Here is a 16,999-nt window from a genome sequence, read left to right on the forward strand (position 1 = left end):
GGACCCCAGATCTTCAAAAGGTTCTACAGCTGCACCATCAAGATCATCCTGACTGGTTAGATCACTGCCTGGTATGGTAACTGCTCGGCCTCCGATCGCAAGGCACCACAGAGGGTAGTGAGTACAGCCCAGTACATCACTGGGGCCAAGCTTCCTGCCATCCAGGACCTCTATACCAGGCGGTGTCAGAGGAAGGCAAAGACTCCAGCCACCCTAGTCATAAAGTGATCTCTCTGCTAAGTTTCTAAAGCCATGATATCATTTTCTGGAATTTTCCAAGCTGTTTAAAGGCACAGTCAACTTAGTGTATGTAAACTTCTGACCCATTGGAATTGTGATACTGTGAATTATAAGTTAAATAATCTGTCTGCAAACAATTGTTGGAAGAAATTACTTACAAAGTAGATGTCCTAACCGACTTGCCAAAACTATAGTTTGTTAACAAGACATTTGTGGAGTGGTTGAAACACTTAGGTTGCCGTCACTACCAATACCACTACTACTATTATTTCACAACGATAAATAGTTTATGACTTGCAAGCATGCACATTTACTTCAGGAAATGTCAATTTATTCCCCTGATATTATTTGACTTTCTTTTAGCTATGAACACAAAACCAACATTTAAATGTGCAGATCGCCCCAACTTAGACTGCTTGAGAATTTGGGGGGATATCATTTATACTTTTTGAACGACAACAATATTTTAAATGAATACCAAAGCTTTTCAATGGCAATAAAAAGGGTCATACACTTCAATAGACAAACATCAACAATTCTAGAAAAGTCTCCTTTTGAACTATTGAAGCTATCAACACCAAATCACATTTGGGAAAACTGTGCAAACTGACCAAATTTAGATAGTAGCAAAAATCTGTATGCAAGCTATGTATACTTTTTGAACTATAACCCATTTACATGTGCTACAATACAAACTTTAAAACATTTAGGCTATCCTAACCTCAAATTCTTTAAATGAACTTTCAAAGCAGAATTGCTTTCCCATTGTTGCTTAACTGCAGTGTACGATGTATTTATTTATTTTTTAGCTCTGAGTCGCTACGTTTATCCAATGTAAAAAAAATAGACTGTGTGTTCACAGTTTTGTTCAGGAATATGGAGGATTTATGTAGAAAAGATGAGAAAAAAAATTGATTTAACATGTATGGTCTATCAAATCTAGTGACATCTCCATCAATACCCACATAAAGAACACAACCAGTGCAGCCTTTTTTATTTAATACCGAAGGAGTGGAGGGGTTCTACTAAACTAACAAATGGAATTGTTTTAAGATGGTCATACCAAGGATTATTTAGCTATTTGATTTGGAATTTTAGGACTCTTTTAGGTCTAAAAATATATATAATATATACATTTGTTTTTAAACTACCTTCAGACGAGTCTTGCAAGGCTTCTGGGAATCCTAGAGATGTACATGTTCTTGAGAGTCTCTCCTTTCCATGGAGAGGTCATAGTGTGTAACACACAAACTGTTTGGACGCTACAGACAGAAGTTGGCAGATTGGTGTTACCGACTTCAGATGAGTTCTGTGACGCTTGTGGTTGTAAAGTAAAACGGAAAACACCATCGTGTTTGTGAGAGTCTAATCTTTCCATTAAGTTGTCATATTAGTTTGTAAGCCAAAAGGCAGCGATAATACAGATTTTGTTCTGACAAACACAGCTAAATTCTGCCACCTTCCACCGTAGATGCGGAAGGCCGCCATTGGCGGATGCGGAGGACTGAGACGCAGCCCATGCAAAAAAAAGTCTGATGGATTTTGATGGGGACTTTTTAATCTTACTTTTATTTACTGATGCAGACAAATGAATCCATGCCTTTATTACATCCTATCTAGACTACTATAAGGCTCTTCTATCAGGTTGTAACGCTACCAATCTGAAACATCTCCAACTCGTACAAAATGCTGCCGACCAGGAAACAAAACATTTGAACAGTCTCCAATACAAAACATACAAAGCTTTACACGGGCAAGCTCCCAAATACCTTAAAGACATGCCAATACAACTGCACGCCAGCCTTCTTGCCATTCTGCAAATATAAAAACAAAAAACAAAGCTGGCGTCCCTTCTCCTACAGAGCACCAAACCTTATGAACAGCCAGTCAATCCACTTACTATCAATGTTTAAATCTAGACTAAAAACACACCTTTAGTATTTTATATTTACTTTTTTATCTCTGTGTCCTTGCTTACTTAACTTCCTGCTTTCCCCAACTATACCCAGCTTGGGGTACTAAAAGGCCCCCAGTCCACCCATTGATCCATTCACATGAGTGTCTGGCTGCTTCTCTTATGATCAAGGATTTATACTCCGGAATCCATCCATCCTACCCTTTGATCCCTCCACCTTTCCTCCTGGCTGTCACTGCACTGACTGTCACAGTTTCACTCCTGCCCTACTTCACCAATCAGTGCTAGTTGTTTACATGCATGATGGACAGACAAGTATACCCTATGGCGCAAGATGCAACAGAAATTCTGGGGTAGGTAGAGAGCGTGAGAGGGTTGAGGAGGAGGCTTGAAGCACTGGGCATCTTGTTATGACATGGATTACACTGAACAAAAATATAAACGCAATATGCTACAATTTTCAAATATTTTACTGAGTTACAGTTCATACAGTGGTTTCTCCTTTAAAAATGGTAAGCTTACACCGCGGGACTTAGAGGTAATTTGTGGTCTAGTACGGTACCCTGCGTCACCACTTCATTGCTCCAGTACACGTTCCCGCATTTTTTACATGTTCATAATTCATAGGCTGACAAATTACTTTTAGCTACAGAATCTTACCCTGTGCATTTCCATCTCTTCCACTCTGTCCTTCATTTCTTTCTCCAGCACCCAGAGAGAGGGCCTGTCAACAGTTTAATTAAATATGTTTTGTTGTGAAAACGTTACTATCGATGTTCCCGAACAGATTTCACTTGGCTTTCCAAATTAAGCACTGGGTAGCTGCAGGAACAGGGTTGGAGAGCCGGTTTGGGTGGAATATCACCGGTTTGATGTATTTTATTTAACCTTTATTTCACTAGACAAGTCAGTTAAGAACAAATTCTTATTTACAATGACTTCCTACCAAAAGGCCTCCTACGGGGACAAGGTTTAGGATTTTTTTTAATATATTATTTTAATAGGACAAAACACTACACTACATAAAGAGAGACCTAAAGGCAACAACATAGCAAGGCAACGACACATGACAACACAACATGGTAGCAACACCACATGACAACAACATGGTAGAAACACAACATGGCAGCAGCACAACATGGTGGCAGCACAAAATATTGTGCAAACATTATTTAGCACAGACAACAACACAAAGGTAAGATGGTAGATACAACAATACTTGAAAATAAAAGAGAGCCGCACACTCTTGGAGCTCAGATGCAAAAATGTAATACCAAATTTACTTTACTTTACCCACTTCTTGGAGGCAGGCCACTCGATTTCGTCTCTGCGTTATATTGGCATCGAACATGTCACCCTCCTTAGGAGAGGGGGTGACGTTGATCATTTATTATTAAAACGAGAGGCTGCCTGGATCTATAATTTAAAGACCCTTGCGCCCTTCGGTCTCAACGTAGACTTTGATCTGAAGCCATTCTTGTGATTATTGTGACTTTGCCATTGTAATTGTGTGTAAACTTGTATAGTCAAATTAATCTATGATCGTATGCTATCCATTTGTTTGTATGCTGTTCTTTGTATGACATTTTAATATTTGATTATTAACCAATGATATTAGGCCACTCCTGGCCATGATTACAGACACCTGTGTCTTTTGACACTATATAAACGAGTCATCCCGCAGTGTTTGTGATTATACCCTGATGAAGACAGCTTGGCTGTCGAAACGTTGGTATTAAATTCTTGCATCTGAGCTCCAAGAGTGTGCGGCTCTCTTTTATTTTCAAGTTTCTACTCCGCTAGCCAGCACCTCGTCTTAATAGGTGTGCGTTTCTTTTTCTTCTAGAGACAACAATACTGCCCTACCAAGCCAAAAGGCAGTAACTGCTCTTTGGTCGATTATTAGTTCATATAAATATATAAATTAAATGTATTTATATAGCCCTTCGTACATCAGCTGATATCTCAAAGTGCTGTACAGAAACCCAGCCTAAAATCCCAAACAGCAAGCAATGCAGGTGTAGAAGCACGGTGGCTATGAAAAACTCCCTTGAAAGGCCAAAACCTAGGAAGAATCCTAGAGAGGAACCAGGCTATGTGGGGTGGCCAGTCCTCTTCTGGCTGTGCCGGGTGGAGAATATAACAGAACACGGCCAAGATGTTCAAATGTTCATAAATGACCAGCATGGTCAAATAATAATAATCACAGGCAGAACAGTTGAAACTGGAGCAGCAGCACGGCCAGGTGGACTGGGGACAGCAAGGAGTCATCATGCCAGGTAGTCCTGAGGCATGGTCCTAGCAGTAAAATAACAATAGCGAGGCTATATACAGGGGGTACCGGTACAGAGTCAGTGTGCAGGGGCACCGGTTAGTGTTAGTCGAGGTAATTGAGGTAATATGTACATGCAGGTAGAGTTCTTAAAGTGAATAGGCATAGATAATAACAGAGTAGCAGCAGCGTAAAAGAAGGGGGTGGGGGGCAATGCAAATAGTCTGGGTAGCCATTTGGTTAGATGTTCAGGAGTCTTATGGGTTGGGGGTAGAAGCTGTTTAGAAGCCTCTTGGACCTAGACTTGGCACTCCGGTACCTCTTGCCATGCGGTAGCAGAGAGAACAGTGTATGACTAGGGTGACTGGAGTCTTTGACAATTTTTAGGGCCTTCCTCTGACATGTTCTGGTATAGAGGTCCTGGATGGCAGGAAGCTTGGCCCCAGACTAGCACCACAGACTCAGTGTCTGCCTGCAGGCAGAAACTTTGTAGCAATCCCATGCTCCTCAAACAGTGGTTGATGTGTGGAGTGAAATAACCGGAGTGGCCTACCAGCATGAGTGAAGCGCACAGTTCCTGCCCATTTGATAATGGTCCATTCTAAATGTAAACTAATTTTACATATCAGTAAAGACAAGATTAAATTGAGAAGAGTCTGATAGGTGAAAATATGATCACTTGATGAAAGAAAATCAAGCTTTTTTTGCGACTTCAAATCATCAAATCATTGGGGGTGGCAGGTAGCGAAGTGGTGTTGAGAGCTTTGGGCCCGTAACCGAAAGGTTGCAGGATCTAATCCCTGAGCCGACAAGGTAAAAATCAGTCGTTCTGCCCTTGAACAAGGCAGTTAACCCACTGTTCCCTGGTAGGCCGTCATTGTAAATAATAATTTGTTCTCAACTGACTTGCCTAGTTGAATTAAGGTTACACATCAATAGCCTATAGTTGCATCATGCCGCCCATATTTCTATGGTTTGTATCATTGACTTCTAAAGTTGCCAAATAACTCTAAATCTAGCATATAGGACCTGTTTCAAATGATCACTTTTACACTCAACATAGCCACTTCATATGCGCACACTTGCTCCGGAATGGTAAAAATAACCTTTCTATTTTTTTCAACTAAGTTCAATTATATTCTTCTTACTATAACATCATATAATACAAAATAATGGCACAGGACTTATAAGCATAGCTTTCTCTGCAAAAATAACAAGCCTACAGACTATAGGATGATTTATTAGACTTTTTAAAAATGTAAATGTTCCAAAGGTGCGCAACAGCAGCTTGTACCGTATTTCATGACCTCCACAGCCCTTGCCAGGCACACCGGTTTGTTTCAAGAACTGCTTGGTTTTTCACTCTCAACAGCTTGGTTTTTCAATCTCAACAGTTTTGCATGTGTATCAAGAATGGTCCAGCACCCAAAGGACATCGAGTCAACTTGACACAGCTGTGTGAAGCATTGGAGTAAACATGGGCCAGCATCCCTGGGGAACGCTTTCAACACCTTGTAGAGTCCATGCTCTGACAAATTGAGGGTGCAACTCAATATTAGGAAGGTGTTGCTAATGTTTGGTATACTATACTTTTCTAAAGAATGTCTTCGGTGAGGTAATTCATATTACTGAGAAGAAATAGGAAAACATTGGGAGCCATGCCATTCTGAAGAGGTTTTGTTCTAACTGTAAGATTTATGGGAAGATTGTTCCATTTAATTAGATCTGCTTTCATATTCTTGAGTAATGGGATACACTTATCTTTATATATATTTGTTGATTGTTGTCACTTATTTAGCATCCTATGTATTTTATATTTGTTGTGGTCCACTTAAAGGATTGCAGTAGATCATGAGTTATTCTTTTTCTTTTTCCTATTGCCATTATTTAGGTTTTTTTCCACGTTCATTTTATATTCTGTAATTGTGAAGGTTTGTATTTTTTTTTTCATTTAACACATTTTGGGTTTGTTCATTCTCCATATTCTGTTAATGTATTTTCTGTTGGTGTAATTAAGCAGGATACCAGAGAATGATCCGATTCACTATGTCATGGATTTTTGAACCCAGTAAATTGTTCAGATAATTTTTGGATAGCTTTTCTTACTTTGAGAAAAAAAATGAGCAGTATTTTGTAGTAAATGAGAGTGTGGGGGAAGTGTGAGGGATGGTGAATATGAATATGTGTAGGTAATATGTTGGGCGGGAATGAATGAGAATGGATGAGTAAGTCAATGGATGGATGGCTGTAAGTGTGTCTGAGAGGTAAGGAGGGAGGAAAAAGATGGGAGGTTGGGGGAAGCTTGAATTGGGTGGGCAAGGATGAGACTGAATGAATGGCAAAAGGATATATGGGCGATAGTTGTGTATTTTATTTCACAATTGAATTCAGATTAGGACCATCAATGATTAGGAGGGTGAAGTGGTTGATTTCATTTAGAAAGAAAATAGTGTAATGATGAGTTTGTGATATGGTTATTTATCAGTGTTGGCGCTCATGTTTTGCAGGTTTTTATCATTCACTTTTAGATTTTACTTTGTTAAAAACCTCTTAAGGATTGGACCCTTTAACAAAAACTAGCCTAAAATTAAATCAAATCTAACTGCTTGTAGCTCAGGACCTGAAGCAAAGATATGCATTTTCTTGATACCATTTGAAAGGAGGGGGTCTCTGATCCCGTAGAGGTTAAAAGAAGCTGTTATGGGACTATAACTCTGTTATTACTCAAATTTATTGTAAGGGAAAATGAAAACATGATATGTGTTGCAATAGACCTTTAGAATAATGGCAAACATATACTTGACTCCATTCGAGTTGATGAGGAATGAATGAATCGGCAAAAGTTGTGCATATTACTTCACAACTGAATTTAAATTAGGCCTAAGTTAATGATAAAGTGATGATTTGAATTTAGAATAACAATAGTGTAATGAGTTTGTGTTATGCCTATTTATCGGCGTTGGCGCTCATGTTAATAATTTGACCGTGCGCCTTGCAGGTTGATACCATTCCTCTTACGTTTTACTTTGCAAAAATAAGCAGTTACGGGACTGTTTTATTTACTATAACTCTATTACTAATCACATTTATTGTAAGGGAAACTGATACGTGTTGCAGTAGGCCTCTAGAATAATGCAAAACATATCCTTGACTCTATCCAAGTTGATGAGCGAAAGGGAAACAAACAATGCCAGTCAGCCTGCGCAGCCGACCCAACGAAAATACTCCTAAACTATATTGAAAATAATTTCACACATAATAAGACAGCCAATAGAGAAGATTAAGTTGATTAGTGACAATATTATCAGTTGTCAAATCATACATGAAGAGATGGGCGCACCTTGTATTTGACAGATGCAGGGAAAGGAGCATCACTTTATGCAGGTAAAACATTTTGATGTCTATATAGTATCAGAAAGGTCATATTCTTCAGTTTCTATGACATTTACCTTTGTCAAATAACTCTCAAAATTCAAGATGTGCAGCTTTATTTCCAAATGTTCACAAGAATATCTGCGCTGTCCATGCATTCAGCACATGACCACTCGCTCGGCACATTGCTCTGGCTACTAAGCAAAGACTAGTAACATGATAAGCTTAAAATATGCTATTCTGTTTTCTTTTAAATATATTTTCTTATTTTCACCTTTTGTCTTTAGACCTGCCAAAACAAAATTATAATGGACTTTTTTTTTACTTGTAGCCTAAAATAAAGTAATGTAAATGTTATTATGCTCTTAAAAATAATAGTTTTTTTAGTATTTTTATGTTACCTAAGACCTTTATGAACACAACAAATGTATTATTCTTCAGATAGCATATATTAAATGTATTTATTAGACTGTTAGATTGTTGATGGGTCTTTGGCTGGAAGTGTCGAAAATTGGCTTTCGACCACATTTCTCACTTGGACTTTGTAGAATTAAACAAAACATGTCTTTGACTCTATCTAAACAACTAACTATTGTCGTTCAATTTTTACATGTATATACTGTATTTCCACAAATATTTATTAATGCAAATCATGCTTTATATTTCTTTATTCACTATTTATCAAGCGTTGGTTTTCATGTTTGCGCATCTTGTGGGTTGATATGAATCAAATCAAATCAAATCAAATTTTATTTGTCACATACACATGGTTAGCAGATGTTAATGCGAGTGTAGCGAAATGCTTGTGCTTCTAGTTCCGACAATGCAGTGATAACCAACAAGTAATCTAACTAACAATTCCAAAACTACTGTCTTATACACAGTGTAAGGGGATAAGGAATATGTACATAAGGATATATGAATGAGTGATGGTACAGAGCAGCATACAGTAGATGGTATCGAGTACAGTATATACATATGAGATGAGTATGTAGACAAAGTAAACAAAGTGGCATAGTTAAAGTGGCTAGTGACATAAGAATGCAGTCGATGATCTAGAGTACAGTATATACATATGCATATGAGATGAATAATGTAGGGTAAGTAACATTATATAAGGTAGCATTGTTTAAAGTGGCTAGTGATATATTTACATCATTTCCCATCAATTCCCATTATTAAAGTGGCTGGAGTTGGGTCAGTGTCAATGACAGTGTGTTGGCAGCAGCCACACAATGTTAGTGATTGCTGTTTAACAGTCTGATGGCCTTGAGATAGAAGCTGTTTTTCAGTCTCTCGGTCCCAGCTTTGATGCACCTGTACTGACCTCGCCTTCTGGATGATAGCGGGGTGAACAGGCAGTGGTTCGGGTGGTTGATGTCCTTGATGATCTTTATGGCCTTCCTGTAACATCGGGTGGTGTAGGTGTCCTGGAGGGCAGGTAGTTTGCCCCGGTGATGCGTTGTGCAGACCTCACTACCCTCTGGAGAGCCTTACGGTTGAGGGCGGAGCAGTTGCCGTACCAGGCGGTGATACAGCCCGCCAGGATGCTCTCGATTGTGCATCTGTAGAAGTTTGTGAGTGCTTTTGGTGACAAGCCGAATTTCTTCAGCCTCCTGAGGTTGAAGAGGCGCTGCTGCGCCTTCTTCACGACGCTGTCAGTGTGAGTGGACCAATTCAGTTTGTCTGTGATGTGTATGCCGAGGAACTTAAAACTTGCTACCCTCTCCACTACTGATCCATCGATGTGGATAGGGGGTGTTCCCTCTGCTGTTTCCTGAAGTCCACAATCATCTCCTTAGTTTTGTTGACGTTGAGTGTGAGGTTATTTTCCTGACACCACACTCCGAGGGCCCTCACCTCCTCCCTGTAGGCCGTCTCGTCGTTGTTGGTAATCAAGCCTACCACTGTTGTGTCGTCCGCAAACTTGATGATTGAGTTGGAGGCGTGCATGGCCACGCAGTCGTGGGTGAACAGGGAGTACAGGAGAGGGCTCAGAACGCACCTTGTGGGGCCCCGTGTTGAGGATCAGCGGGGAGGAGATGTTGTTGCCTACCCTCACCACCTGTGGGCGGCCCGTCAGGAAGTCCAGTACCCAGTTGCACAGGGCGGGGTCGAGACCCAGGGTCTCGAGCTTGATGACGAGCTTGGAGGGTACTATGGTGTTGAATGCCGAGCTATAGTCGATGAACAGCATTCTCACATAGGTATTCCTCTTGTCCAGGTGGGTTAGGGCAGTGTGCAGTGTGGTTGAGATTGCATCGTCTGTGGACCTATTTGGGCGGTAAGCAAATTGGAGTGGGTCTAGGTGTCAGGTAGGGTGGAGGTGATATGGTCCTTGACTAGTCTCTCAAAGCACTTCATGATGACGGAAGTGAGTGCTACGGGCGGTAGTCGTTTAGCTCAGTTACCTTAGCTTTCTTGGGAACAGGAACAATGGTGGCCCTCTTGAAGCATGTGGGAACAGCAGACTGGTATAGGGATTGATTGAATATGTCCGTAAACACACCGGCCAGCTGGTCTGCGCATGCTCTGAGGGCGCGGCTGGGGATGCCGTCTGGGCCTGCAGCCTTGCGAGGGTTAACACGTTTAAATGTCTTACTCACCTCGGCTGCAGTGAAGGAGAGACCGCATGTTTTCGTTGCAGGTCGTGTCAGTGGCACTGTATTGTCCTCAAAGCGGGCAAAAAGTGATTTAGTCTGCCTGGGAGCAAGACATCCTGGTCCGTGACTGGGCTGGGTTTCTTCTTGTAGTCCGTGATTGACTGTAGACCCTGCCACATGCCTCTTGTGTCTGAGCCATTGAATTGAGATTCCACTTTGTCTCTGTACTGACGCTTAGCTTGTTTAATAGCCTTGCGAGGGAATAGCTGCATTGTTTATATTCGGACATATTACCAGACACCTTGCCCTGATTAAAAGCAGTGGTTCGCGCTTTCAGTTTCACGCGAATGCTGCCATCAATCCACGGTTTCTGGTTTGGGAATGTTTTTATCGTTGCTATGGGAACGACATCTTCGACGCACGTTCTAATGAACTCGCACACCGAATCAGCGTATTCGTCAATATTTCCATCTGACGCAATACGAAACATGTCCCAGTCCACGTGATGGAAGCAGTCTTGGAGTGTGGAGTCAGCTTGGTCTGACCAGCGTTGGACAGACCTCAGCGTGGGAGCCTCTTGTTTTAGTTTCTGCCTGTAGGCAGGGATCAGCAAAATGGAGTCGTGGTCAGCTTTTCCGAAAGGGGGCGGGGCAGGGCCTTATATGCGTCGCGGAAGTTAGAGTAACAATGATCCAAGGTTTTACCACCCCTGGTTGCGCAATCGATATGCTGGTAAAATTTAGGGAGTCTTGTTTTCAGATTAGTTTTGTTAAAATCCCCAGCTACAATGAATGCAGCCTCCGGATAAATGGTTTCCAGTTTGCAAAGAGTTAAATAAAGTTCGTTCAGAGCCATCGATGTGTCTGCTTGGGGGATATATACGGCTGTGATTATAATCGAGGAGAATTCTCTTGGAAGATAATGCGGTCTACATTTGATTGTGAGGAATTCTAAATCAGGTGAACAGAAGGATTTGAGTTCCTGTATGTTTCCTTCATCACACCATGTCTCGTTAGTCATGAGGCATACGCCCCGCCACTCTTCTTACCAGAAAGATGTTTGTTTCTGTCGGCGCGATGCGTGGAGAAACCCGTTGGCTGCACCGCCTCGGATAGCGTCTTCCCAGTAAGCCATGTTTCTGTGAAGCAGAGAACGTTGCAGTCTCTGATGTCCCTCTGGAATGCTACCCTTGCTCGGATTTCGTCAACCTTGTTGTCAAGAGACTGGACATTGGCAAGAAGAATGCTGGGGAGTGGTGCGCGATGTGCCCTTTTTCGGAGTCTGACCAGAACACCGCCTCGTTTCCCTCTTTTTCGGAGTCGTTTCCTTGGGTCGCTGCATGCGATCCATTCCGTTGTCCTGTTTGTAAGGCAGAAGAATCTGATGTATCTGTGTGCTAAAGGTGTAGCCCAGCAACAATGAAAGGCCAGGCGATTGTAGTGTTAATAGCATCATAGGTTTGATTGTGTGATAATATAAATGTTTTCTAATATGTGGAAATTGACCATTTTTACACAACTCTCCTCTTTCTTTCTTCCTAGCAGTTATCCATTGCAGACTGGTTGATGGATTAGGCTAGTCAACGACTGGCAAGGACCTTCACTTCTCTTGCATTTCTGCTCTAGGCCTATGTCCACAGTGGGTAATCACAACATTTCACCTCACACTACACACTTTAGTATTAAACAGGAATTTACCACAACAAGCAACCTGTAACAAAACGTTCCTAATAACAACACACACAACAGTCACAGTGCCTGCTCTATCTGAGTTAAATGTCAAAAAAAATATTGATTTCACAGGTTAAAAAAAGAACAAAAAGGAACTCAAGTCAGCAAAAAAAGAAACATTTTCAGGACCCTGCCTTTCAAAGATAATTCGTAAAAATCCAAGTAACTTCACAGATTTTCATTGTAAAGGGTTTAGGAGGGTATATTGTCAAAGGAATGAGCGTTACACCGAGGCCTGTACTCTGGAGCGGGATCAATTTGGAGGTGGAGGGTACGCATGGTCTGGGGCGGTGTGTCACAGTATCATCGAACTGAGCTTGTTGTCATTGCAGGCAATCTCAACACTGTACTTTACAGGGAATACATCCTCCTCCCTCATGTGGTACCCTTCCTGCAGGCTCATCCTGACATGAACCTCCAGCATAAAAAGGCCACCAGCCATACTGCTCGTTCTGTGCAAGACAGGAATGTCTGTGTTCTGCCATGGCCAGCGAACAGCCCGGATCTCAATCCCATTGAGCACGCCTGAGGATCGGAGGGTGAGGGCTAAGACTATTCCCCCCAGAAATGTCCAGGAACTTGCAGGTGCCTTGGTGGAAGAGTGGGGTAACATCTCTCGGCAATAACTGGAAAATCTGGTGCAGTCCATGAGGAGGAGATGCACTGCAGTACTTAATGCAGCTGGTGGCCACACCAGATACTGACTGTTACTTTTGATTTTGACCCCCCACCCCTTTGTTCTGGGACACATAATTCCATTTCTGTTAGTCACATGTCTGTGGAACTTGTTCAGTTCATGTCTCAGTTGATGAATCGTGTTATGTTCATACAAATATTTACACATGTTCAGTTTGCTGAAAATAAATGCAGTTGACAGTGACAGGACATTTCTTTTTTTGCTAATTTTATATAAACCGGGACTTTGTTGGGGTTCAAACCGGTTCAGAATTTTATTTTGCTTGTCGGAACAGTGGAGAAAGAGTGTAAAAAACATAGTGGTTCTGTTCAGAAAGAAACTGTTGGAAAGACTTTTGGGTTTCAATCCCTGGTCTTAACCCCATGTATTCTTCCTGTACTTGGTCTTGTGGTTGATCTGCAGGGCTGTCTGTACATACCTGATGCTCCCAGTTATCAGGCAGGGGCAGGTGATGGTTCCGACCATTAGTCTTCTCGTAGTAGTACATGAGAGCGTTCAGGTCTGGAAAATTCCGGTTCAGGTCCACCTCCCTGGAGTTGCCTCGCCCAACTAGATAGCCATTGAACTCAGGACCCTGATGGACAAACATAAGAAAAATTCTATGAGGTTACACTATATCTAAAAGTCCTATTTCAACGGATGTTCCCCTGGTAACAGTGATTACCTTCACTAGCGTAGGGGGCACTATTTTCATCTCCGGATGAAAAGCGTGCCCAAAGTAAACTGCCTGCTACTTAGGCCCAGAAGCTAGGATATGCATGTAATTGGTAGATTTGGATAGAAAACACACTAAAGTTTCCAAAACTGTTACAATAATGTCTGTGAGTAAAACAGAACTGATTTGGCAGGCGAAAACCTGAGAAGAATCCATCCAGAAAGTGGGATTTTTTTATGTTTGTAGTTTTCTATTGTATGCCATTACAGTGACTTAGGACTCAAATTGCACTTCCTATGGCTTCCACTAGATGTCAACAGTATTTAGAAATTGTTTCAGGCCTGTATTCTGAAAAATGAGAGAGTAAGACCACTCTGAATGAGCGGACCCTACAGTGTCCCAGAGGTTTTTCATGCGCGCGACCGAGAGTGCGCCTTTCTTGTTTACCTTTTATATTGATGACGTTATTGTCCGGTTGAAATATTATCGATTATTTAGGCTAAAAACAACCTGAGGATTGATTATAAACATCGTTTGACATGTTTCTAGAACTTTACGGATACTATTTGGATGTTTCGTCTGCCTGTTGTGACTGCGTTTGAGCCTTTGAATTACTGAACAAAACGCGAGAACAAAACAGATGTTTTTGGATATAAACAGGGACTTTATCGAAGAAAATGAACATTTATTGAGTAAATGGGAGTCTTGTGAGTGCAACCATATGAAGATCATCAAAGGTAAGTGATTCATTTTATCGCTATTTCTGATTTGTGTAACTCCTCTACTTGGCTGGTAACTGTTTGTAATGATTTGTCTGCTGGGCGCTGTTCTCAGATAATCGCATGGTATGCTTTCGCCGTAAAGCCTTTGTGAAATCTGACACCGTGGTTGGATTAACAAGAAGTTCATCTTTAAACCAATGTATAACAACTGTATGTTTTATGAATTTTTATAATGAGTATTTCTGTTTTTGAATTTGGCGCTCTGCATTTTCACTGGATATTTGCCACACTAGCATCCCACGTACCCTAGTGAGGTACGTGGGACGGGTACGTGGGTACGGGTACAATGGGTATTTTATGGCTTTACTTTGAATAAAGTGGTGAAGTGGTCAGTGGTGTAGTGCTTTTTTTTAGGTGCCTAAGCACTCAGTCAGCATTTAGAACATAAACATATAAACATTTTAAGCCATACACACCAGAAAAGCTGGTGAAACCCTATTGTATTTGTTGGCGTACACTATTAGGGGTTCAGCAGTGAAGCTGGTGAAACCGTATTGTATTTATGGGATTCTGTAAATTGATGCACAAAAACAACTTGGTCAAATGGTTGCGCTATAAACAGACTTTGAATTCAAAAGGTCAGCCGACTCCTCGACTCAACCTAGAGTCTTGGAATTTGGTACATATGTTTACCGAAAGGAACAAATTTGCCTCTTGGACCAATGACGTCACAGTGATGGATTATCTCTTTTGAAAATAGTATAAATTCTTCTACATTTTTAAACAACATCTCCTCAGATACCCCTAAACCAATTTCTCCCAAACTTGCTGTACAGCATCTATAGACCAAGATATTGAAATGTATTATACATGAAGTTGATATCTTAAACGTCATGGCAGCTGTGAGCCAATGAATTTGAGTGAGTTTGGGCCTGACAATTCAAGACACTCTTGGAGGGAATAGAGCTCCCTGCTGGCCATGCATTTCAATACTCTACAGTGTTTCCTGAAGTGTGCACAGATCCACTACCCACATGGATTGAAAAGTATAACATTGGTGTGAGTACCAGAGATGGAGTCAAGACCGGACCCCTTTAGATCTAGACCAAGACTAGATTTTCTCAGACCAGACCATGGACAAGTGGGTCGAGACCATGACCAGACAGACCAAGACCAGTTTAAATGGGTAAAAATAAGATCCAGTGGAGTAATTTTAATTATATGTTATTTTTTAATCTTTTATTTAACTAGGCAAGTCAGTTAAGACAAAATCTTATTTACAATGATAGCCTAGGAACAGTGGATTAACTGCCTTGTTCAGGGGCAAAATGACAGATTTTTACCTTGTCAGCTCAGAGATTTGATTTAGCAATCTTTCGGTTACTGGCCCAATGCTCTAACCACTAGGCTACCTGCCGCCCTTTGAGTAAAGTATAGCTCTGTACAGTACAGTTCAGTACAATATAGTTCAGTTCAGTAAACTATAATTCAGTACAGTAAAGTACAGTATAGTACAGTAAGGTACATTACAATAATGTACAGTTCAGTACAGTATAGCTCAGTACAGTGTAGCTCAGTACAGTACAGTTAATTACAGTATAGTTTAGTACAGTAGAGTATAGTTCAGTACAGCACAGTACAGTTCTGTACAGTACATTACAGAGCAGTAAAGGACATTACAGTACAAAGCACATTATAGTAAAGTATAGTACATTATAGAGGTCTATGTTTGAGCCAAATATACACCTATGTTTGTGCTCTTTGAGGGTTGGAGCCAATTGCACTTTTTCCTGAAGTGTCCATCATCCAAATCGTGGTCCTCTGTGCTTACTTGTTGAGCAAAATCAAAGCTGTAAAGCATTCCTGATGTCTTTGTTTACTGATTCAGTAGTGCCCCCAGAGACAACTGCAGGTCTTGACAGGTGGTCTTGCAGTCAGTAACCATCTTCTGGTTGACAGACCGCTCACTCTGAACAAGTGCTTGCTTGGGCCAGCTCTCTTTTTGATGGGAGGCATTAGACCATTCTCCTTTTATGACTGGTGGAAGAGAGTCAGGCGTGTTCTACTGATGCTGAAAGACAGATTCCAGATACAAATATTTTTGCATTGTTATACAATAGATATCCGTAATCACCATCAGACACACCTGGCTAACTTGATAGGTCTTGTAATCATCTGGCGAAGTGGAATCTTCTGTTTAGACTTGTAGCTAGCTAGCTAGCTAAACAATGAACCATAATCCCAATCCATAGAGTACTACCAATACAAACAGATTGTCATAGCTAGGTTCAGTGTTAGCTAGCTAACATTAGGCTATAACTAGCAATGCAAATGGCTTTCTGAGATAATATTACTCCACAGCAAGCCAGCCATCTTACATCAGCTAGCTAATAGTACACTTTAACTTGGGGTATTTTGTTTAGACATGGAGCAAGCTAGCTAGCTAGCTAAACAATGAAATACAAACTGATTGTCATAGCTAGCTAAAGTTAACCAAATAAGTTCAATGTTAGCTAGTTAGCTAGCTAACATTAGGCTATAACTAGCAATACAAATGAATTTCTGAGATAACATTATTCCACAGATCATACACATAATGTTAGCTAGTGAGCCAGCCACATAATGTCAGCTAACCAACTAAAAGTAAACTTCAACTTGCAATGAAAACAACTTTGACAAAATTAGAAATGTATAATATCTGAAACTAGACTCTTACCCATATACATGGAAGAACGCTTCACAGCAGACGGCAACCCCTTTCATTAACTAAGACATCCGGTGTCATTTCCGTTT

General features: G+C 41.0%; 1 protein-coding gene across 5 annotated transcripts in view; it reads right to left on the minus strand.

Annotated features, from left to right (window-relative positions):
* Window positions 1–16,999, minus strand: part of cpn1 (carboxypeptidase N, polypeptide 1) — a 130,434-nt gene that overhangs the window by 59,767 nt on the left and 53,668 nt on the right. For 4 of the 5 annotated variants that reach the window (XM_065008068.1, XM_029629803.2, XM_029629804.2 and 1 more), the window contains exon 3: window positions 13,248–13,403. The exons of the other annotated variant lie outside the window; for it this stretch is intronic. In XM_065008068.1, the coding sequence (XP_064864140.1) occupies window positions 13,248–13,403 (156 nt within the window). The remainder of the gene's footprint in view (window positions 1–13,247; window positions 13,404–16,999) is intronic. 5 annotated transcript variants of the gene reach the window in all.

This window comes from Oncorhynchus nerka, linkage group LG23 (genome assembly GCF_034236695.1).
Source record: "Oncorhynchus nerka isolate Pitt River linkage group LG23, Oner_Uvic_2.0, whole genome shotgun sequence".
NCBI classification, from domain to species: Eukaryota; Metazoa; Chordata; class Actinopteri; order Salmoniformes; family Salmonidae; genus Oncorhynchus; species Oncorhynchus nerka.